The following is a 25445-nucleotide window of genomic DNA, read 5'->3' as shown; positions in this document are numbered from 1 at the left end:
TGGATTACAGTCTGATGAATTAGTTGGTGAAGAGATGGTGAGTTAAAAGGACTGAGCATAAGAGAGCAGATAGAAAGAAGCATACGGGGAGGGAAAGTGAAGGGAAATAAATATCAGCGATAGCTCTGAGTGTTTGAAATCAAATCATTCCGACCATCACTCAATAAATGTTGGCTCAGTGGCTTTTTTGCATAAAACATACATGAAATAATTACTGTCGATGGTTCTTAATTTAGAGGGTGTTAAACAGCTTCTAGACATCTGGTACTGAGCCGAGTAGGGTCATTCAAAATTTATCTAACTAAATTAAGGTGGAGGAGAGAGAAGCGTGTGTGTGTGTGTGTGTTTGTGCTAGGAGGGAGTTATGGGGTGGCTGGAGGAAATACGAGTAGCACATACACATTTGTGAATTGACATGCCACAAGATAACCAACATGACTAGACACAGGGTGGGGTTTTGTGCACATTTGGTGGTTTGTGTGTGTACTGGTGGAGGAGGTAGGTGGGGGCTTCGGTACTTGCAGGGGGATCCTTAGTGCTGTCAAGGGGGGGTTAGTGAATATGCAAAGGACCAGTAAATTAAATCAAACTGCCAAACTGTCAATTTCGAGGTAGCGTGACTAGTGCATGAAAATGGCATCACTGGAAGGTATCAAGGCTTTGGCGGCCCCCTTATCCCTGGGCTTTTCTGGCATTGGTTCAACTTTGTGTGGATAGGTGGCTAATTTTGCATGCAAATTTCAGTCAATAAGCTCCAAGCAAGGCGTCCCAGGATATTTCAAAGGATCTGACAGTAGTTTCCCCCTCCTCTCTCCTTCTCTCTATCATTCTTGCTTGCATTCTTCTTTTGGCTCCTGAATACCAACTAGACAGACGATGAAATTCAATCACCCATTTGCTTACGCTTTGCATATGCACGTTGTCCCCTCGATGCTGCGTGGCCCCCCACAATTCAGCCGGCCCACCCTCTCCACTCAAACCACCTAAAAATAATGAGGCAAGAGGCAGTGAGAGTAAGCGTGTTTTGTGCGTGTGTGCGTGTGTATCATTACCTATCGACACTCATGTCCTCCCACTCGTCCTTAGTGGGACTGGGGCTGCGGCCTTGCCAGCTGATGGCTTGATTGGGGCTGACTGTTGGGTGGCTGTGCTGGCGTAACGGACCTCTGAGCCTAGTTGTTTTGAATTTGACCTTGCTGTTAATGTTGCTAGCAATCCCACCTGCCCGCGCTGGTCCTGCTGCACGGTTCCTATAGAAGTCCCTGGCTGCTCTGAGAATCCCCAGTTCCTGTCTCAGCTTCAGCAACTGCTGATGAAGCTTGGTAGCCCCTTTTTGAGAGGCAGACAGCCGGGCTTCCAGAGCTATGATCTCAGTGCGATACCGCTCCCCCTGGGCCAGGGCCTGTGCCTGAGCTGCCTCTTCACGGACAACTTCCTGGGTTCGCAGATGATCCAAAGAAGCTTGGAGTCTCCGGCAGTTGTGGGCCAAGTCTTCGTTGGCCTCAAGTAGCTGCTCTTTCTCTTCCCTCAGCCTCTCCGTCTCTTCCTCTAGGGATATCATCCTCCGCTCCAGCTGCTCTATCTGAAGGAATCAGAGATATGGGGCCTCAATGGTACAACATATTCAAGTTTTTTCCTCCTTGCATATCTGCCATTTTTAGGATAAATACTAAAACTTCTGAACATACTGCTCTTGCATTGCTATTAAAACAACATGCCAATATGAGTTTATCCTGTTGTTGTTGTTGAGTATATGTTATCAATGAAAATTTGAATGAGAAAGGCCACTTGTAGCATGCACACAGTGGTTTCCCTAACTACTAACATTTTCTCAAGGGTTCATAAGCTAGTGCATATACGCTGTGTAGATGACTGCACCAGTAAGGGGGGCAACCCCAAATTCTGGCAAGGCTCTATGGACATTTAACTGGCACTTCTTTACCATGATCACCACTAACTAGACATCAACCAGGAGCACTTAGTCTATTTGTTAGATCTTTGGTGGAGACTGTTTAAGAGAACAGTGGATGCCTGCTGGGTTTGTGCCTCCAGGCAATTCTTCCCTTTTATTTGGTTCTCACTCTGCCCGCTGGTGAAGCCTGGTACCTTTCAAACAAAATTAGATGGCTATTCCTCACTCTTGATGATTTTGTGCCGTGAGAGGAGAAGGGGGGCAACATATAAACTCATGCATGCAGGGTTTTTAAAAGGATGTGTGCACAAACAAGTGTTTCCTACTAACAGCTTTGATCCAGCTGAATTATTTACTGTTTCTGGGATAACTTTCACAGTTTCGTCTATTCCACTCCTACACTTAATATTTGTGGTTATTTTCAGCATTTTTTAACTGTGAGAAAAACTCCTTTCTAGCTGACACTTGACTTTGAAATGATGACACCCAAACTCTGACCAGTGGAAATTTTCCCAAGAGTGATAACACTTTCAAATCATCTTTGATAGAGCAAAACTAGATTTTCTGAGAGGCATTGTGCTGTAGTTATGGCTCTGTCGGGTTTCTATTATTGGCAATGACAAAGAACACTTAGTGATGGCATAGTGCTGTACCTTTTTAAATGACTGTTCCATTCGCTCAGAAGAAACAGAAGGCTTTTTCGGAGTGCTGCTCTTGACCTGGCGCTCTTCTACCACTTTGTGAAGCAATTCTGTACAAGGGAACAAAGCTTGTTATTGTGACACGATGTGTCAAACTCAGGCTGCTCAATCAATAGAATGATAATAAAGAGGCTACATTAAATCAATTAGCATTACTAAGGTCTAATTTCCTTCTACGGTCCAGTTTCTTTTTTCTTCTTTTGTCAATCAAATCAGAGGGAATACAGAATTTTTAATGCTGTTTTCATTGAGACTTGAAATTTTCACTGCTAAAACCCACCTGCTGTTTCTAAATCAAATAGCCTTTTTCATCCCGATTAACAGCAAGATGTTTTATGTAAAAGTCCATGTGGAAACAGTGTTCAAAAGCTCATACTGGTACATGCAATGTGCAACCTCTCTCTAGGGATCTTAAACAAACGAAGAGAAGTGCTTGAATCCCTTGTGAACACACAGCCCCAGGCTGCACTGCTTTGTAGTCCACTATGTTTCCCCAATGGACAACTAATCTCCGCAGACTAACATGCTGCTTTATTCTAAGAACTTCAATAGTGGCCTTGGAGAAGATATGATTCAGGCTTTATGATAACAACAGGATGCATGCAGGAGTCCAAGTGTTTGAGGATGTGACGGACATATAGTCAGGGTGTGAAATTAGCATCAGCCACCAGCCAAATGTTGGTAAAAAAATGAGGGTGGCCGATAGATTTCATACACAAAATGATGATTTACTATTGATTGGCTGGTGAATTTGAACATTTATCTTTCAGTGGCTCGTGGATGTTCACATTTTTAAAAGTGAAATCCCCACCCTGCATATAGTCATGCATGCGTACGAAATCCAACAAGCCTGTGTGTCACTGTTTGACATGAAGTAGCTGCGCACCTAGATGCAAAGGGTAACCCAAAATTCTGCCTTTCATTCTCTTCTGTTAAACATTCATGACAGTACGACCAAAATAATTCGTTCAATGAGGCTGGAAACATTAAATATTCATGACCTTGACTTTTCAGGTCAGTTGATCTTTTGGAGAGTGTGTCGGAAAAAGAGGCCATAGAAGGAGAAAGTAAAAAGAAAGGGGGCTATGTCGTGAGGAGCCGCTGCTCCCTTGCTTTGCATTTGACGCTTTGCCCAGGGAAGTTTGTTACTTTGAATTAGCCTGCTCTTTTGTCTTCCCAGCATGTCACATTCAATCAGACACAGCACCAAATAGGACAGGAGGGCTGCCGTGTTCACTGGGTACATAACCAGGTTGGGAGACAATTATCCAGCTCCAGTGCTGGTGGCTTGGGAGTTGGCACCTCAGCACTACCTTGATAAGAAGACGTGGTGGCTCCCTAGTCACCCACTGTTGGAGGAGGTCCTGGCACTGCGGCATACATTAACGTCCCTCCCACGTCTCCTCATGGGCTGCAGCACAAAGGCCCTGTTCCTTTCATCTGCTATCTTTTGTTAGTGTAATCCTGGTGTGAGTACTTCAACCCTTCATCCCTTTGATCGGGTCACAAGAGGTTCTTCAGGAGTAAATATTCTGGCCATTCATAACTTTTTTCTTATATTGTTAAGTTTACTTCCTATTGCTGCCATGCCTATTGGTTTCAGTCTAGCTATAAACATTACACAAATTGCTAAATTGATAGGTCATTGAACTAATGGAGTTGTATTTGATAGAAACTGGAAAATGATTTTAGCATCATAACACAAAAGACAAAAATAGCAGGTACATGCTCTGGTGTAACATCTAGATAGAGTGGTTATTCGTCTGACAAGATGTAAAACTAAGTATGTCCTTTCAAAGGAGCTCATTTCCTTGTATTCCTGACTAGACTGTCAATAGAAGAGGATCCACTATTTTAATTAGTGCCATCCTTTAAATCACGCTCTTGCGTCTCCAACAGACACCATCATTGGTTGTGAAGAAAATTAAAGTGATCTAGGACAGATTTGTTATTGAACTAGTTAATTAAGGCCACAGTGGTTGTGGTGGTCAGTGCCTGACAAAAGGTTGTGGATTGGATTAAAAGTGATGTGCTTTTTAACATTGGGGATGATTTATGCAGACAAGATGAACACTACTCGATGTCCCAATCAATGTTCAGGGAGTTGATCAAGACTTAATTGAGTTGTCCTATTAATTCCACTGGGAGTTGACTTATTAATTCTGCTCACAAATACCCACGGCCCAGAGGTAAAAGCACAGCTTAAAAGTGCTGTCATGTTAAACATGCATACTTTTAAACAATAAGAGGTCATTCTTCAAGGGATTTTTTAAATGTGTTCTTTAAATTTGTAGCACATTGTAAGGTGGCACTGACAGATAGCAATACAGAGATTAACAAGAGAATAATTGTGTAAAATTCAATTTTGGGAAAGTATTTTCAAACCAACAAACAGGAAAATGGAAACATAAAAAACACTAACGAAAAAAGCTAATTTTGAAGAATCATGTTTCATGTTGCAAACCTAATTTGAAGTCCCCCCAAAATTTCCTGAATATAAAGAAACACATGTTCACCTTGGTGTTCATTAGCGAGACACATGTGGAGCTCCTTTACTGTGGCCCGGTCCATGGCAGCCTGGACTCGCAGCATATCCAGCTCCTCTTCCAAGCCGGCTCTGCAGTCACACAATATGAACTTTTCTTCACATGGCACTTACATCAAATCTATTCTCCTTTAAATATGAATATGAACACAAGCACAATATAATTAGTATCTTCTAAAATATCACTTTGAATTCCATTGCAGACTCCACTATTGTAGAAACTTATTACACATTTAAACTGAATCTTGTGCACTTGATTGCATTCCTAACAGAAAAGATGACATGGTGGAGAAATCAACTAATTAAAATGTTTTTTAATTCATCTGGAAATCAAAGTGACAAGCAACATGAAACGCCAAGGTAGGAAAGTACAGTGTGCACGCGCGTGTGTGTAGGCAAGTGTGTGTATCATAACAGACAAACAGACTGGAAAGTGTGCCCAATTACCTCTCTGCAATTAGCTTGATTCCTGCTAAAGGCTAATTATGTGGAGCCATGCTCGAGACTTTGCACTTTCAAGTTATTATTAGGACCCCAACTGAAGTCTACAGAGGATACACACAAGCCCACTGAGACAACCACACCTGAAACACACACCTAATTTCCCTCCCCTCAGATCCATTGAGTCAGAGAGAAACACCAGAAACAAGCTCCTGCTACTGTAGTGGCATTCTTCCCTCAGTTAACCTCATTACAACAGTAAGCCTTACTGACTGACTTCTTAAGGCACGCAGTACAGCATGATAGCATGATACAGTCTGTTATATTTGAGGAGAAACAGGGCATTTGTGACTATGGTGAACTATGATGAGCATAATGGAAATAACCTCAAAATAGACACCTGTTCTCCCATCTAATTTAACTGGATCAACCAAGAGATGTGTTTTTCCAAGAAAATTACTTGGTAAAAGTTATTGCCATAATAAAGGGAACTAATTAGCTTTGTAGTCCACACAGTCCAGTAAGGGGCCTACTCTAATGGCAGACCGCAGCTTAAATAAGTACACAAATTACTCTCCCCGAGGAGGGCCAAGGAAGCAGATGGATATGTGTCGCACCTCTATAGATTTTTCTCCATAAATGAACTCGAGTCGATGAGCCACCGGCACTGCCTTATGTGTCCAGGCTGTTAATGGGACAAATGAGCTGAAATACAGTATGCAGTATGTGGAAGGAGCTTGGCCCATCTCATGTTTCTCTTTTATGCCTTTTCAGATGCTGATGGTATTGACGCTAAACCAAAGTTCATATGCAAAACATTCAATTTTGCTGAAGGATAAGCCTGCTTTCTTGGATGAAGAAGGTATTACATTGAAGATGGAGTTTATTGGCTAAGGGCCTCGTGTTTCACAACATAACAACCTGGAGATGGAAGACTGTTGCATCCTTACTCAGTAACACTCAGTTGTTACTGTGTGTGCCCCTATTGGCCATAGATGGGGAATTTACAGAACCAGGGATGTTACAAGAGAAACAACACAAATTTGCTGACTTATTGTCAATATTTGCAGACATTTAATCAACGTAAAATGAATACTAAATTAAAATAATTAAAATTAATTACATTGGCGTGCAGGTGGTTGAGTTGTTAAGAGCGCATGCCATATACGCAGCGGACCCCAGCGGACTTTGCTGCATGTCACACCCCTCTCTCTCTCTCTCTCTCCCGTAATTTCCTGTCTCTCTACTGTCAAATAAAGGCGTCTATGCCAGAAAAAATCTTAAATTTTGTTTTAATTAAAAAAAAAAAAAGAATTACATTAACATAAATAATTTATTTAATACATGTCTCTGGGTCATACACTTTTGGCCTCTTTGGTGTGTTGGACCCTTTGTACTATTATGCTATTTATTTTCATTTGATTTTATTTTGTTATACAGTGTTACTGTGCACATAATTTGTGAGTCAAAACTGATGGCATTTTAAATTATAGTATCTGACAATGCAATTGAATAATTTACTTAATGACAGAAAACCCTCACTGAATACAACCACATCTTTATACAATAGGCAAGGTTTTTCTCGTCTCGTCTAGGTAACACATAGTGTCTAAAAACAGATTTTGTACCTACAATTTCATTGTCAAATGCACACAACTGTTATCTTGGATGGTGTTTGCTCCTTTCTTTCCTTACAGTCTCACTCCTCACACACTGCTTCCTTGTGTGAGTACATTATTTGATAAACAGATGCTTATTATTTTGAACCTATCGAGTCCTGATGGTGGGAAAAGAGTACTGAGAACACTGTAAGTCTGAGGTAGCACTGAGCTAAATCCCAATGTCTCAGAGCTACTGTATGTTTTAGATTTGTATCACATTATAGCCACTTCCACCTGAAACTAATTCCAGGCCTTTTCCCTATATCAAATTATGTCCACTATCCTGCAACTTCTCTGAAATGAAACCATGTTTTCTTGTCATATCCTAGCTATAACAGTGCAGAAAAGTTCTCTACAAGGCTACCTCCCATAGAGTACTAAATCTGGATGATAAATCAAATGAAGCTGGCCGGACAACTTTGAATTCCCTCTCAACTTGGCACTAAAATAACATAAATAAAATGACAATCAGCAGTCATAAAAGCAAAGGAAGTTTCTTGGCAGAAACCGAATTAAAGGCAGCAGACAGGTGTTATGTTTGGTAATGATGTGGTTTGCAATGTAAGTCTGTCTTACGCCGCTCTTTTGGCCCCATTTTTAAAAAACATTTTCTCTCTCGTGCAGTGCTAAAACTTGAGCCCAGAGCTATCCACTCCATGTCATTTGATCTCGTCTCTACCTGTGGTGCACCCAACACAGCTTAGAGCACAAACTGCCAACCTCCATCCACAAGGGTGTAGAACACAACATCATCTGCAGCCATTGTGATTTCACAAGCCAGCTTCTGCTTGGTTTCTTGTTTGGCACATAAAGATACAGGAGAAGCAGGGAATAGGGCAAGAGAGCGAAAACACCTCTGGCATGTTCATCACTGGGGAAAGAATCTTGTTTTTAGGGGGTGTGGGGGGGATTCCCCATGGTTGAACTTAGGCTAGAGGGCTGTTCTTCATGGAGGGAGTTATGGTGAATAAGCCACTGCTGTCAGCAGAAATGGTGACTGGTAGACTTTACATGGCTCTGTGCTGTATTTTAGCTGCAGGTGATGCAGCGGCAGCAGCAACAGTGAGACTTCAAGAGTTAGGTTCTCTAGCCACAGGCCACTGATATAAGAGGTAAATGGGGATTCAAGTGGAAACCACTCGTGGAAACAACCTAGAATGTCCACAATGTTCCCTATTTAAGAGGCTTGTTGATGCCGCTAGGTATCCTAATAAGAAATAAAACAATATTATAATATTGTATTTATTAAATACCACTTCCGCAGTCGATGACTGTTTGAATATGAGAGGGAATGGCCACAGTGCATTATCTACTCTATGAGTGAATTGAATTTGAGGTTTGATTCTTCGAAATAAGTGAATTCTTTATGCTCTAATTTTATCCTGCTATGAGACCAGCTAAGACTTGATGGCGCACTGAAGCTTGCATCATAATTACTAACTAAGTGTAGAGCAAGTTTTTTCTTCTTTCCCAAAAATAATTAATTTAACAAATAATTAATGAAGGAAAAACCTTAGTTGTCTGATTTAAAAACATGCATAAAACATTCTGTTTGTGCGTGTGTGTGTGTGTGTGTGTGTTTGTGTGAGCAAATGTGTCCCTCCTCCAACTAAGCCCTGGTCCGGGGGGCAAAAGACTCTCATTACTTCTAATACCTTTTAGCAAATCAAGATGAAACGAAAAGAAATAGAGGATATGAGGAACATCAGGGTAAACTTTATTAAACTTAATTAGAGTCAATGTCGCTTATTGGGGAGGTTCATGTCCATAATGGTCACTCTCTGTAGAGGAGCTTTCACTGTTGCTACAGTGCAAATGATCTCAAAGGCTTTTTCTCCAGTAATCGCTAGATAATTTATGCTTTGATGTCATCTGAGTATAGCATCTTAAGTCTGAGGGGTGCACTGCATGTGTTTATTCTGTTTATGGGGCCTAAATAATCCCTGCCTCTTTTTACCAACAGACCTTTAACAACAATTAACAAGCACGGACATGGAGTGGAGAGAGATGCATAATGAGGCAGATAAAATGATCCCACTGCGAATTTTCTAGCCCACCCTGCCTGTAGTTACTTGCCAGCCATCTACTACAATCAAGAGGAAATCTCAATCAAATATCATGCTTGGTGTCAACTAGCTTATTTGCCTGTGTCTGTTTTGTTTATGGGACATGTTTTAAACTGATGAAATGTTGTAATTGTACAAATGTCTTTATGCCATTCTACAATTTCAACAATGCGTGACTACATGATTACATTAAAAGGGAGGCGTTTTTTGTTTAGATTGCTTGCTGACTGAATAATGAAAGCAATGGGGCAGTCTCATACAATCATGTAGAGTTGAAATCATGATTTGGCTAGCATAAGTACATGACGTACTAGGGGAAAATTCTAACTGGTTAGTCCTTTCTAATCCAAGTGAATTTCTAAGTTTGCCAGAGTCCTGTTAACATCTCTACCAAGGCCAAGAGGAGGCTTTTAAAGTGAAAGGACAGACAGTGATTTAAACTTCTCCAGTAAACTGTTTTTTGTATATTTCACTGTCAAAAACAGTGGCAATTGAACCTCATAATTAGTTTTGGTTTTACTACTCAGTCCAAAACAGGTATTAATGTATTTCTGGCAAGTAACCAACCTTACAGACAGCTCAGAATTGACCACTGTGGTCTAATATATCTGCAAATAATGTATATAACACTGTCATAGGACCCAAAAAGTCAGTTTGTGAAATTTCTGCCCTGCTAAATTTGCCACAGTCAACTTCAAGTAGAAGGAACAGTTCAACACAATCTTCATTACTTCATTTGCATGGTGAAATAGCAGCACATAATTAAGAATTAACAATTGTACGGTAAAATAATAATTTATTCTGTAGGGTCTGTAATTTTCTAGTAAAAAGTTGTCAAAAATAAGCAATTTGTTGTTTACTGCATCTGTAAGTTTTAACATGAGCCACGGGAAGCTAATATATCAGCTAAATAGTAGATACACCCGTTTCACCTTCTTGCTTAACCTTTTATTCAAGTGCAGAGATTACAGGGGGGCCTGGGCTTGATAACCTTCTTTTAACACAGTGGGGACCCACTGTGCAGGAGTTATCCTAGCAATATTCATTTTGGGAAATGGTCATTTGGGCCTCAAGACAGTGTTTTACAAGTGCTGTTTTTGGACGAGGTGATAGGGAGCATCTGTGCACAATCTCATGACAATGAGAGAGAGAAAATGAGAGACAAATGGAGAGTTTAAACAGAGACTCTCCTCTAAAGCCCGCCACTAGGCATTTAAAGGTTTATAAGGAGCCTTTATTTGGCCCCTTATTCTTCAGCTGCCAGGAGTTAATTAGCCATTAGTGGATCATTGCTAACACTTACCTAGCATAACCTTCACAAGCACTATCATTATATTACGGTCAATCGAACAGCAAGCTGTAACTGCTTGCCCCAAGAGTTTCCTGGCAGTTATGCTTCCAGGAACCCTTGTTGTTGTTGCACTATGATGGACCTGCTTTTACCTCATCTGTTGCCCCTCAACAGACATTTGCATTGCAGTGAAGTAAAGCTGTTTCGTTAAGCATCCATAGTCCCAACAACTCTATCAGTTCACTCTTGCTTTTTCTCACAGGTATGGAAGCAAGTAAGGAGTGGAATAGAGATGGGCAGTTTGCTTTCGCTTAGTTTAACACAAAGCTGTGCATACGTGCAGATGCGTGCCCTGGATCGGAGAGTTTTTCTAAAGCACAAGTTAAAAGATCCCAGCCAAGTTTACTTTGCACCAGCCACCCGGGTAAGGAGGGGCCCTGGGGGCAGGAATGGAGGAGATGAGGTGGAGCTGGTCAGGGGCACATGAAGGGGATCAACACTAACCCCATAGGACAGGCCAGTTACACAGCTAGGAAAGAGGCCAGGCGCTCTCCATCCCTCGTGGTTTCCCTCACAGGTCAGTTCCAAGGACCCTGCGTGTTCACAGTAGTCTGCTTGTGCCCCACGCCCCACCCCCAGACCATCCAGTGCTCCTCTCTGCTCAGCTCGAATTGTGGCCGGGCAGGCAGGCAGGCGGATGGACATCCCTTAACAGGCAGCATCGGCGGCACTAGGGCTGCTAGCCTGTAATTAGCTTGGACAGCTCAGGCTTGGAGAGAGGCAGTCGGGCTATATCATAATGAGCTCAGCTGGGATTAGGAGGACAGGGCAGGGGGTTGAGCAGAGGGGAAAGCAGTGGAGGGGGTGGGGGGGCAAGTACCAGAATTCTGGCCTCAGTCTACTGCAGCATCACAGAGGGCCGGAGGGAGGCAACTGGGAAGACAAGTAGGAAGAGGGGAAGAGGAGGGTACCGATAAAAAGGATAGAGGAGGGAGGAGGTGTGGAGAGGTGAAGGCTAGAGGAGACAGGAGAGACGAAGACTATGGCTTAGGGCCAAGCTTTGTGTAGTATCATAGGGGGTCAGTGGTAGTGGTAAGGTTACAGGGGCTTCTCTAGATCAAACAAGACAATGACTACACTACACCAAGAGAGGGACTAAGAGACAAAGACGGGAGCAAAGAAGACAGGCAGAAAGAAAAGGAACTAAGAAAGAAATTAAATGAAAAGCACCTCTTGCAGAAAATGCCCACTTGCTAAAACAGTCACCAATCTCTAGGTCAACACTTGAGCTAAAAACCCTAGCACAGCTACCAGATTTTAAGGAATGTAAAGTGTCATATTGTCACGTAACAAAATTAGCAACAGTACTATAGTTTGGCATAAATGTTCCATTAAAAATGCAATTATTTCACAAAGACACAGCCAGGGATTCTGATAATGTGATTTTACTTCCTGTACTTTTATGTGTGAATTTTTTGGCAGCCAATTTTACAAATGAGCACAGAGTCTAATGATCCTGCTTTGGCCCCTGCTGGTTGGTAATGATGTGGAGGGCTAGGTGGATGCTGTGAAGTTGGGAAGGGCACACTCAAATTTTAACACCCATAAACAAGAAGGGACAGTGGGAGTGCGTGTCAGTATGTGTGTAGTAGTACACGTGTAAGAGAGAGTAAGACAAACGCATGTGTGACGTACACTCAAATGTCCACTGTTAGGATTATCTATGTATCAGGCAGGCTGTTTTGACAGTGGGTGACTTACTTTTCAACAGTGAGTTTCCTGGTGAGGTTTTTCAAGTAGGCCAGTTCATTCCAAACTGCATCGCTGTTCTCTTGTCTTAGCTGCCACGGCTCTGCACGCTGCTTCCTTCCACCTTGCCTGAACACACACACACACACACACACACACACACACACACACACACACACACACACACACACACACACACACACACACACACACACACACACACACACACACACACACACGTATAAGACGACAAAAGTACAAATGTAAAGGCAAGTAGAGGCACACTTATAAAATGACCAGATAGCCTCACTCATGGCACATACAAATACACACATGGAAAACAAAAATACTAACAAAGGAAAATGATTGGTACTGTACATTACCTTTGCTGCCTCTGGCCAATACACATGGGGTAACGAGGCCCCTTATTCTCACTCTGTTTTTGTTATTCAGCCATCTTTAGCAGTATTCAAATGAGCAGCCTTGACTTTGACATTTCAGTGGCAAATCATGTACACACGTATGCATGTTTGTTAAAGCCCAGGGCACTGCCCGTGTGGCAGGGCAGTGGAGCATTCCCAGTGTGCCATGCAAATGTAAATAATGGCAAAAACACAATCGCAAACGAGGTCATTCAAATGTCTACACCTCACTTATGAATACTTAATGACACTTTGTGCTCAGGAGGTGCCCCCTCCATTGAACTTCCCCTTCAACTCTCACACATACTCACACACATTTCCTACTGCCCCCCCCAACTGCATCCCTGCACACACCCAACTCATCAATCAGTCTTAGCCCGACACATTCAATTCCAATTAGCCTTTCATTTGCGAACTAAAACGGCTTTTGGTGAGAAATTCGCAGATTGCAAAAGTAGCAGATGAGAAGAGAATACCATTTTTGTCTCACACACACACACACACACACACACACACACACACACACACACACACACACACACACACACACACACACACACACACACACACACACACACACACACACACACACACACACACACACACACAAACAAACACACTACAGTTTCTCATTTTCACTCAATCAATGAGGTAGAGGTGTGGAAATGGATTGTGAGGGTCACTGCTATTGCGGAGGGCTCCTTTTCCCGTGGTCATTATTGGCTATGTAGAAGCTGCCACGCTACGCTAATACTAGTTAAACCCTGGTGCCTGGGAGTTGGAGGCTACTGAGGAACGGCAAATGTTTTCATTTAATACTGCTAATGCCCTTGTGAGCAATTTGGAGCCCTTGAACTTCTTCATAGTGTATGTGTGTGTGAGTGTATATGTGTGTTATCTGTGGTCTTGGGTTAGTTTCCCAGAGTGCAAAGCTACTTAACGGATAATCTCACTGTACAGTCACAGAGATTGATACAGTTTTACTTATTCTACTGAAAGCACACAGTGAATTCACCTGAAACCGTCTTACATGTAGTACTGCCTGGAGCTTACTGGATCATACTGTACCCACAGCTCTGTTTTAATTCTCTGTGTGATACTTAGATATGTAATTGATCATCTGCATTTCTTATGAAATGTGTATGAAGCTTTATGAAGTCACAGTAAAGCTTTATACATTTTAATTTGTTTACAGTGGGCCTAAAAGCCGTTGAACATGGAGCCAAGAGAGAGCTATCTTCTTCAGGCCTCAGTGCTTCTTCCCCTATGGTATCCTAGTTTCCATTATTAAGCAGGAGGAAATAGAGAGAACTTTTCCACGCCGCTGCGGCTAATTGCTCTGATTCAGGGGGAATCTGTTTATGGGCGCAACTTTGATCAGAGTACGGATGCTTTAATAACCTTTAATTTTATTTACTCACCCCCATCATCCCCAGTCTGATTAAAAAACTTTTTCCCTTCTCTAATATAAATAAGAAGTTGGCTTTTTTCCCTCTCTCCTTCATGCCATTTTGGGAAAATATGGTGGTAATGGTGAATGGCAGGGTGGTTTCACTGGGGCTGGCCAACTGCGCACTGCCTGCATGCTGATGAGCCAACGGACCCGTTGTCTGCTTTGTGATTGGCTGGTAGTTTTATCCTGGGCGGGACTGGTTAACACACAGACTGGTGACGTCACTTAGCAGCTGGCCGTACAGCAAGCAATTGTCAAAATCAACACCTTACATGATGAGAGATTAAGATTGAAAAAATCAGGAAGGTATAGGGATTATGTTGCTGTCTCAACACAAACATTTTATCTTGCATATATTGTGTGCATATACAGAAGGATGTACACAAGTACAGGTACAGGCATGTGTGTGGCAGGTAAGAAGGCACATATTGACTTATCCTTTGGTCCTACACACAAAAGGGGAACAAAACCGACCCCCCGCATCTTTCCAAAAAGGCAACAACACAGCATGGAGGCTACTGGGAAATCCCTAACAAGCTCAAAATGCAATGAGACTCGACGCCTATCCCCACTGACTTGTTAGGGCCCTTATTTCCCAGTACTAATGGGAGTATTTAAGTCATTTTCTATTGTCTCTCATTCAGGCTGGCATTACCCCAGTGGGTTTAACAGCTATTTAAGGATGGGGCTTAATGCCAAATAAATGCCAGGATCATAACATTGAGTGACTGGCTGGTGCCATGGAGTGCTCTGACTGAAAAGGGCAAGGCTGCCTATTGCATCAATTTTATGTCAAATCAGTCATGAAATACAGATAGACTGACATTGAGACTACAAACTTCATAGCTCCAGTCTTCATAGCTCTTTACTCATAACCTCAGCCCTGTTTGTCCTATTACAGAAACATACATGTTTTCTTCTTAGAAAAATCAAGGTTTTCATGAAATCTTCAACCAAATCACATATTTCACCGGACAGAACATTTCTTTGATAGCTTGCTAAAATGTGCGGCACAACTGGTGTTGACTGAGAGTTTTCTCTCTCTACATCTCTCTGTCTTTGTTCCCACTGTCTCAGACACATGCTGTTGAGCCGCACTGAGCTGACATGAGCCGAGTCGAGCCTAGCGCTGAACACGCTCTCTCACTCGCTCCACTTTCACACGGGCTCACATTGCACTGCTGTTTTCTTTAATTAACCCAGAGAGAAAACAGCTGACAGGGTCAACACTTTGCTCCCGCGCGGCCACCAAACATATGCACCTTTACTTACATTTTTAAATGGCCTCAATGACACTGCTGGAGAGAAGAAACAGAGACAGAAGAAGTGGGAAAAACTAGGGGAGACAATGGAAAGAACAAGACCCTCATATTAATGACATTTTCTAGCACATTTTCCGCTTTGTGTAAAAATCCTGTGGTTTCTGCTGAGGATAACAGGTCAAAGCAGGAAATGGCTCTCTCCCCTCTTCGCTCTGCAAGCCTTCTCAAACACCTTGCACCCCCCAGGACCAGACACCTCCAGCCTCTAGCTCTCACATCCTAATGAACGTTAAGGGAAAAGAGACGCAGAAGCGCACACACACTTGGCACAAAACGGCCCAAATTGACTCGGCTTAAAACCTCTGAGCTTTTCAAAGGCACAGGGAGGAATTTCTCCCACTTTCCCAAATCCAGCACTCAGGTCTTGTCAGACAACATGTGGAGAGGAAGGAGATCCTAAGACTATTTGTGAGTGGTTTCAGAGGGTTGTAGGGTTTCACAAAGGTTTTTCACATAAGGCAAGATGAGTTATGTGTACTGACTGCTGCTAGATGGAGCTGGAAGTTATTTAAGTTACTTCATACAGGTCATATGTGTTTAATGAATTTCGAGTTACAATCAAACACAGCAGTAGAGTTATTTACTAAACATAAAATTATGTACTCACTTTTCCATATCTTTCAGCTGGTCTCTGATTGTCTTGTAATTGTTCTGAATCAGACACAGGCGTTCACGTCGTTTATCATGAGCTTTCCTCAGTTCTTCATTCTCCTCCATCTGAAAGTAACAGTAACACATTTTTTTTCACAAACTTTTACAAGTCAGATGAAAGATAACTTAACTAGAAGAGTGCACTCAGATCGCTGCCTGGTGTGTCTGGGGGCATGTATTGTCTCAGTTTTCTTTAAGATTCAAAGAAGAGTGTGATGGCATTGTGACAAAGCATCCCCCTGGGTTCGCCTAACTGTATAAACTTAATAAGGCAACAATAAATTGTACAATAAGTCCATTTTGCCACACAAAAAAACCCTCCCTATCTCCCTCTTCCTCAATGAGACTGCTTGACTAAATAAAGATTAAATAATTACAAAATACAAAAAAATAAACTTCTATGGATGTCAGTTTTTGAGTCATGACGATGACCTGCATCAGTCGTGTTTTTTTAGCCTAGCCAATTGACAGAAACACCTTTTGCTGCAGTTGTTGATCACTTGTGGCCCCTACCGGCCTGTTAAGAGAAGTGAGGAGTCAGCAGTCAGTGGCGGTATAAAACACATTAGAAAATAGATTTTTCAACAATTATGAATCATTGCAGCCACAAGAGGTCCTTGAACATAGAGTCATGAATGTGCACAAAACAGACTGATGGGTCCAGTAGTATGTGAGATTAGCTGTGAACAGATAGACACATGGACACAAGGACACACGGACACACAGACACCCAGACACCCATGACCAAACACATAATCTCCAGACCTTATGCCTGGTGGAGATATCTAAAGATGGGAGTTAGCTTACATGTACACTGGCACAGCAGTGTAGCTGAAAAAGGCCCCTTTCTATCTACATACCAAAACTGATCTAGAGCTGCAACACCCTTGTGTGGCAGAAGCCAGCAGGTTGAGATTCTTTTCTTTCTGCTCCTTTCTCCCTGACAAGTGCTTCTACACTGAGACGTCATTAAAAGATGACATTAACATGACCAGTCAATATGGCCACAGAACACCAAGTAGACATGCTGTACTTACACACCCTGTAACTGGTAGAGAAAACTCACTCACTGGAGTTACTAACTGATGACCAGCACGTGTTGTGTTGGTTGGGGCTGCAGCCGTGGTTTGTTGCTAACACTGTTGTTGACAGCTATTAAAACACAGCGAGATTGGGCTCCTGCTTTAAAGAAGGAGTAAGAGAAGACAACATATAGATTTTTCTTGTCAGGAGCACCCCTCTTCCCCATCACACTGACCTTAACATCGAGGGCGATGGAGAAAACACTTTCAACAGACAGGACAAACAGAGGTGGAAAGAGAGAAAGGCAGCTTATGAAAACAGAAGAAAGAGAAAGACCAAACAAAGAAATTAGAAAGAGAAGAAAGAGAGCGAAGCAAAAAGGAAAAGGGAAAGTCAAAGGAAGAGTGCAGGACAGGTTTCTGCTTGAGTGGCCAGGGCTAGGGAGAGTTGTCGAGCGCTTTCTGAAGGGAAGGAGCTTGTTTACTGCTGATATGACACGGCTGCCCTGCAGAGAGGGAAATGCGAGCCCTCAGCCCTGTTATTATTAACAAGGACAAAGAGAACAGAGAGAGCACACAAACATGCACTGTACACACATCGGGTACGCGCACTCACACACACAGACACAGAGACACACACACACACACACACACACAATACAAGTTCACACTGCCAATGTGACAAGTATGGATTTTCCCTAGTGCGGATTATTCACAGAGGACATCTGCAAGACATCCTTGGCCCCTTCAAGCAGCCCCCGACCTCTCAAAAACAAGGCTCTAATGAAAGGGGCCAGACCAGGGCAGTGTTAACTGGTGGAAGTAGGAGCTGGGGGAGGACACAGAAGAGTTGAGGCGGACTGATGGAGAGAGGAATGGGGGGGGCAGAATGGAGCAAGTGGCAGGGCATTAGCCACATCATGGCTTCCCGGGCTTCTTATAGAGCTTCCCCTGAGCAGCCCAGCTGTGGTCATCAGGCCACAGCCCCTTGCCCACAGATCAATACACCCCCTTACTCAGCCAGCATACACATCTGTGGACGTTCTCAAGCTGAAAAATAATTACACAGCAACAGCCACTGTTTACTTGAAAGTGTGAGGAAGAAAAAAAAAAAAAAAGAAGCGGCCATTATTATGAGAATTGTTTGTTTGTCTGCTGCTGTTAGCTGCTAAGGTCAACATGTCAATGGTACAGACTGCCATTCCCAATTTGAAAGGCATTGTATTGGAAAGAATTGGATAGGATGAACTGGAGAACAACCAACAGCATAGGGTGAAGAACTGTACTGTAAGACGCTGGAGGTGAGGTCTCAGCTGCGACTGATGGAGGGCATATAGCTTAAGATCTGGGCAAAGGACATAACCACTAAAGCATGCCTTTGCACCAATGCCCTCACTAAATGTGGTCAAAGATGCGAGTTGCCAATCATGTTTTTTTCCCTGTGCATTCCTTTGCTAAATGCTCCTCAACTGGCAGACACGTAAATGGCACCATTAACTAAGACAGTCATGCGTGTCGTCTGAATCTATGTTGAGCATTACTGTCTGACTAGTTGTCTGCCAGTGATGTAATTCAGACACTTCAGATCTGACAAGAAAATTATGGCTAATGTGTTTCTGGGACTGTGTTCAAAGGGAGATGACTTCTGCATAATCACTTGATCACTGGTCAGCCTGAAAAAATGGAAAGTATAAAGAAAGGCAACAAGGAGCACATGTCTTGAAATCAAATGTGATGCTTTTTATGACCTCAACTAAGAAACCACAACAGAACAAATGAACATTACAGCTGGGTGATATAACAGTATAAATGTGGATATTTTTCCATTATTGAAATTATATGATCCTAAACAAAAATGCAAGCAAAATCTCATATGAAATAATAAAAATATAAAAATAAAAATACCTAAATGTGAATCATTAATTTTCTTTTCAACTTTGTTTTTTATTGTTTTAGCAATACATTTTATAGTGAACCATTTAATTTAACTGTATGCCACCCTTATGTATAATTTATAACAATTTGCCTGAAATAGTTAATTTGGAGAACGAATTTCGTAAAAATGATTAAGTAACATGCAATACAATATTATTACCCTGACAAAATGTGCATGAATACTCAAAGGGCTGTCAATGCCACCCCAGTCTAACAAAGACAAGTCCAAGTCAAGAGTCCAAATAGCAATGACACTGAGTTATGACCAAGTCCAAAAAAACTGTCCAATTTCCTAACCAAGTATGTTCTTTCAGAGTTGAATATGATGTTAACTCGGGAATCAACGAGGAAATCAAAATCATCATCATCATCAAAGTCTGGTAATCTTCCTCTAAATCAAAGTGACCATGTGGTACATGCTGCCATCAGCTGAGTACACCACTGGAATTTACAGCAACTTATGAACACAAATTACTTGCTAAATTATATTTTTATATTCTCATTATCTCCAACTGTATTCATTGTCCTCTACTCTGATCTTGTCAATGCCAGTCTTGTTACCTCTCTCTTTGTTGTGTGTCTTGCTTTGTATTTTACTGCTTTTGCCTTGTCTGTCAAAGCACTTTGTGAACTTTGTTTTTTAAAAGGTACTATATAAATAAAGTTTATTATTATTATTATTATAAATTAAATTACATTATTACTTGCTAATTGGTTGAACTTTGTCACCTTTTCTATGAGACACCAGAGTATAAATGCTTATGACACGCTAAATTATTGGTTATGTATCAAACTGAAACAATAGAGCATTTAACTATACCACCACTTCTGCCAATTCATTGATTGCCTTAGCTAACCTAATTCATACACACTTTACAGAAAAAGTGTAATTCAGGCTCATATTTAATAAATAATTATAACCAAACAACCCAACTGAATCTCATAAACACTATGCTCTTAAATTGCCAACATAACTATATAAAACAAGGTCGGAAAATAAAGGCACATCATGGAAAAAACTTAAGTTGATCATCAAAATATTTAGTTTTCCTCAGCAGGTTTGGACATATTTGTACCTCCCCTTTGTCCATTTTGACAGTTCAGGCCTTTCATTAAAAAGTAAGACTGTTTAAGACATTTTGTGGCCTTAAATTTTAAATATCTAATTCAAGACCTTTTAAAGATTTTTAAGGATCTATACTACCTTAATAAAAGAAACAGACAAAACGATATTCTTTCTTGCAGCGATTTGAGAAAGAGAAAAAAGAGGAACAAAGAATAGTGGCAGAAAGACGTCATAGAACATGTGAAGGTTAAAAGACCAATAAAGCTGATTCGTTTAAGGGAGAAAACCCTGCTGCATCCACTTTCACCAGAGCAGCTCCTCTCCTGCTGCTTCACTGCCCACGCACGCTCTGTCTGTGTGCACACACAAATACATATGTGTATACGTTGGTACAACACATTGTTAAGAAAGGTCATTGAGGATGCAGTGGCAGCAGTAGTGCAATTGAACCCTTTGGAGACCATGACTGTTACCGTGCTGCAGACCTTCCTACAGCCCAGCAGCTGATAGCAGCAATCATATGTAAGATAGCGGCCACAGCAACAAGCAGCTCCATTAGGCCCGTCTAGTGCTCCACACCATCAGCTGGACACCACTATGCCATTGAACTTTAAGTAGTTCAAAGTCACTGACAGTCAATAGCCAATTACATGTGGGGAGAATACTGAGATAGAAGATAAGGGCTGAATGAGATATAGTGAGAATAAAGGCTAAAAAAGGAAGGAGTGAATGATTAATGTAAAAAGAGGGAAAATTAGAGTATATCATGGGTATTCATCTATGCTAGCTTGTTACCTTCAATTGCAGCAGCTCCTCAAGGTCTTGAATCCTCTGTTCTGCTCCTTTTCTCCTCCCACAACCCAACTCCACACTGCTGGCTGGGGACAGAGACCTGGACCGCTGCACAGGTGTACCCTGGGACAGGTAAGTAAAGAAGCACTGGGGTGAGAACTTGAGCACACAGCAAGGCACAAACCCATGCAACAATTAACATCTGTAGACACACCGAGCGAATGCCAATAATTGCGTTCTCCTCTCACCTTGAGTAAAACATGCACATTGTCTTCCTTTTGGTATACACATATGCACACATAAACAAACACGGTACCAGAGGAATAAAGGCAAGCTAGAGCAGCAGTCCGCAGAAGCTGAAGGGAGGAGGTTCAGTTTTGTGTGTGTGTGGGTGTGTGTGTTTGGAAGTGAGAGTTGCAAGCTGAGAGCGGCAAAGGTTTCTCTCTGCGACTGGCTAATGAGTATGTTCATTTCAATTTACATTGTTTCTTTGACAATAATGATGTCCCATTAGGGGAGACTAAAGGGGCTATAGATTCCAGAATGTGCTGGGCTTCATTACAAGAGGTGGGCAGGGAGGCCGCTCTAATTGCTCTACTAGGGGCCTCCAGGTTACACTTGATAGGACAACTGGAAGAGCCGCCGATTAGGAGGGGTGTAGTTTGCTAGCCAGACTCTTCTGCAGAAATAAATAAAGAAGTGGAGAAGCGCTGGGGCCATGCTGTAGAAAAGCAGTGGGAACAATATGCTAGTGGAATATGAATATGAGAGGATAGGAGGCCCCCTGTGGTGCCAGGGAGGGCTGACCAGATGGCAGGCTAAAATATGCAATGCGACTAAACGCACAACAGTCCTTGGGCTGGAATGGATGTGGAGTACAAGCGGAGGAGGTTTATGATAGGATGGTGGATCAATAATGGCCCACCCTCCCAAAATGTGTTCTGATGGCTGTTTTAAGCTGTGTTATGTGTTAAAATTATAAAAATAAAGATTTTCAGCTCACCAAAACAGACTATAATCCGAAAGGATTCATCGTATCACATTGTTTTAATAACAAAGACAATAAACAATGTCTGACATGATAATACTGAACTCATGATCGTATGTTTTCTTCTGCTTTTCAAAAGTCATGCAGCTTTTGTGGTTTCACTACATAAAGAGGCAATTACAGAATGCAAATATTACACATTGAATCGCAATGTATAATATTTGTAATGTACTGATATAATGAACATTTTAAAGGCATATTTAAGGCACTTGTCTAGTGACGTTTTTTTGCTTCTCATTTTATCACTACAATGTGTTTATGCATTAAAATTGTTTGCCCGTGACAAAAATGTCTCTGTATGTAAGTGTGTTTTGAATTTGTGCCCTCAGGCTACAGTTGACTCCAGTGACCTGGTGTGCCCGGTTCTGCTATCATGCCTGCATGGGTGCCAACCATGTGTTCTAACTCAGCCTTAATGACTCTATGCAACTAATTAGCAGATTGATCTGCATATTCCCGACGAGTGGCACGCCAACTGGCTTAGCCCGTATGTACTAGGGGGAAACAGAAAGGCCAAAAGGGGAATTTAAATCAACTAGAAGGCCTAAGATTAAAAGTAAAGACGACCAACTATAAAGTAAAACTTAATGAGAGTGAATTCTGTATTTTTTTGGTAGAAATACATTTTGGGGAGGATTTATTTAATAATGAGCTGAATATGCCATCATTATTGTTCCTCTGAATGTAAGAACTAAAGGAGATGAACTGCATTGTATTTTGTCTGAAAGCGTACAGAGGAAGATGACATGGCGACACTGACAAATGACTGAAATTTTCTGCAGATGTTCTCTCTGGTCCAGTTGGACGCCTGTCTGACGCAGGTCGAGAAGACACATGAATGCCGTCTGTTTGTGTGGGAAGCTCATGTTGTGACACTGATGTTAATGTTCCACGAGATAGGCCTGAAGGATAAAAAGCATAGAACACGAGGCAAAGAAAGATGTGCCCAATGTCTACCTCGGCTCGGCAGCTGGTTGGCGGCCATGACCTGACCTGCGCATTGCACCCTGTAATGGCTCTGTAAACATGAGAGCGCAATACAGATGGAGGGGAGGATGGCATACAGAAAGAGGGGAATGAGGAGAGAGGCCCATATCAAAACAGAGTCTGTATGCAAACAAGAGCAGAACTCTTATTTACTGAGGGGTCAGTGTCACTGGCTGTGGGGCAAAGAAGAAGCATTTCATCGTCTGCCTGCCTACTCCTCCACCCTCTCTCCCTCTACATCTCCCAGTGAGAGGGGTCACTGTCATCAATGGGCTTCTTTATGATTGCATCAGTGTGTCATGTGTGCGTCTGGAGCCCTCAAAGCAGAACTTGTTCAGGTTCCCGGGTGAATACGAATGGTATATACTGTACATGCACACAGGCACAGGACAAGACACAGAGTACATACACATAGATCAATGTGTAAATACATAGATTTATACATATGATATACACACTGCAGAAATGTACACCATCACAAAGTAAAATCTATTCAAAGAGTACAAAAACTGAAAACCAAGTGAGACAGCCAAACAACTGACTATTGTACGAGCCAATAACCTGAAAACTGAAAGATGCAGGTAAACAACAAGGTGTGGTGGAACATCATGCCTGAGTAAATTACACTAAACATCTCTGAAAAAAGCATTGGTTCAGTTTAAAATTACAATTTGTTGAATACATTTCAAGTTTTAAACGGATTACATATTAATAAGTTGCGTTTCATTAATCATTGTTAATTTAACCTATATTTTTCCAAATTCAAAGTACATTTTCCTCACTCAAATCCAGAGACACACCCGTTGGCTATATTTCCTTTGGAGAAGAAGACCGAGCAGCTGCTTTCTCCAAAATGGCCAACATCAGTTAAACATTTACTGTATGTTGCAAACTGTGAGTCATGTACCACTCTGCACCGCTCGTCGCCTCAGCCAATAATCGCATTTCACTTTGAGCACTTACTGAAAGAGCTGCAAATTGTGTACTAGGTGGTAGCAGCGGGCTGCACAGAAGGCTCATTTCATCAGCTTTTGACCTTGAAGTCAGATATTATTGTTTAAATGGAGTGTAATGAAACATAACAGCTTTATGGGTTCTTAGGAGCATCATATGGGTATAAAGCAGTCAGAGCTACAAGAAATATTCACATGTTTTTAATAACAGTTCATTTTAGTATGATTTATGAAGTTGATATAATAAAAACAGCACTTACATAAAACTAATGACCTTACGGTAGGTCTAACTACTTTTGACTAGGACAGGAGAATGAGACCTTAATATTGGCTAAGGAGATAAACATGCAGCTGTGCCACATGGCTGGTGTATGGCTAAATAAAAAGTTATTCCAATCGTTGTAGCCTTCAATTGGGGAGTAAAAGTCCAAAGTGGCTCCTATTTTGTCATAATCATACTCCACAAGCTTATTGTTCCCACTGCTTTTTTACAGCATGGCCCCAGCACTTCTTCTGCACTTGAAACTAAATTGTGAAAACTGAATCTAAAATTATATCTTTAACTTTCATACATTAAATTATAACCTCATTCAGTTTCAAGCTATTCCATTGTCAATCCTGTTCCATTTTTTATTTGAAACAGTGTCGCACAGATTGTACTACTGAATACAAACTAAAAAATATATTGATTTCAACAAATATTCATCTATTTTTTAGTTTGATGGTTCCAGGATGTATTCAAATTTGCAATTCTGATCCAATCTCTGTGGACTCTAATCTCTTTCCAGTGGCCAATGTTGGCCAAGCAGCTGTTATATGATGCACCAGCACGATAATTTAATTTGCAAATGTATGTATGTAATAGATGTGTATGTGTGTGTATGTGTGTGTGTGTGTGTGTGTTTATGTGTGTGTGGTCAAAAATAACTACAATTTCACATTAAGTGAAGCTCGCACCTGTCGAAAGTGTGACAAGGACACTCTTACTTATGAGCTCTTTATGTCACCTGTGAAATAGCATGCATCACATTCATGATCTTAAGTAGTAGAAAAGAGAATAGTCAAATGTCCTATTGATCCAGATTCTTACCATCAGGACTGATTGTATGCCCACGAAACAATTAAAAAGTGAAAAGCTTCAAAATGCTGAATTCTAAAAAATGCAACCATATCTGATCTTAATTTGAAATACATTTTTTAGAGGTTAATTTAAGTCAAGTTTGGCTTCTACAGGGAAAACAGATTACGATTCAGGTTTTTATTCAGTTTAAAAAGGGATCAAAAATGTATTGTCAAAAATGCATTGTAGTCCTGTTTTTACATATAGGAAGCAGGATCAAAATTGGTACATTGTTACACAGATTATGTGTTTGTATCCTCAGGCAAACACAAAAGAGCCTCCAGAAAAGGGAAGCACATCAAATAATG

General features: G+C 41.5%; 1 protein-coding gene across 1 annotated transcript in view; it reads right to left on the bottom strand.

Annotated features, from left to right (window-relative positions):
* cntln (centlein, centrosomal protein) overlaps positions 1–25445 on the bottom strand; it is an 84746-nt gene that overhangs the window by 34237 nt on the left and 25064 nt on the right. Inside the window, exons 10-15 of the mRNA XM_062426089.1 lie at positions 21033–21152; positions 16171–16280; positions 12379–12495; positions 5130–5230; positions 2566–2663; positions 1053–1582 (exon numbers count right to left, since the gene is read on the bottom strand). Coding sequence (XP_062282073.1) covers positions 1053–1582; positions 2566–2663; positions 5130–5230; positions 12379–12495; positions 16171–16280; positions 21033–21152 — 1076 coding nt within the window. The remainder of the gene's footprint in view (positions 1–1052; positions 1583–2565; positions 2664–5129; positions 5231–12378; positions 12496–16170; positions 16281–21032; positions 21153–25445) is intronic.

Source organism: Scomber scombrus, chromosome 2 (genome assembly GCF_963691925.1).
Source record: "Scomber scombrus chromosome 2, fScoSco1.1, whole genome shotgun sequence".
Lineage (NCBI taxonomy): Eukaryota > Metazoa > Chordata > Actinopteri > Scombriformes > Scombridae > Scomber > Scomber scombrus.
Note: the sequence above shows the minus strand (reverse complement) of the source record. Positions and strands in the feature narration are given on the sequence as shown.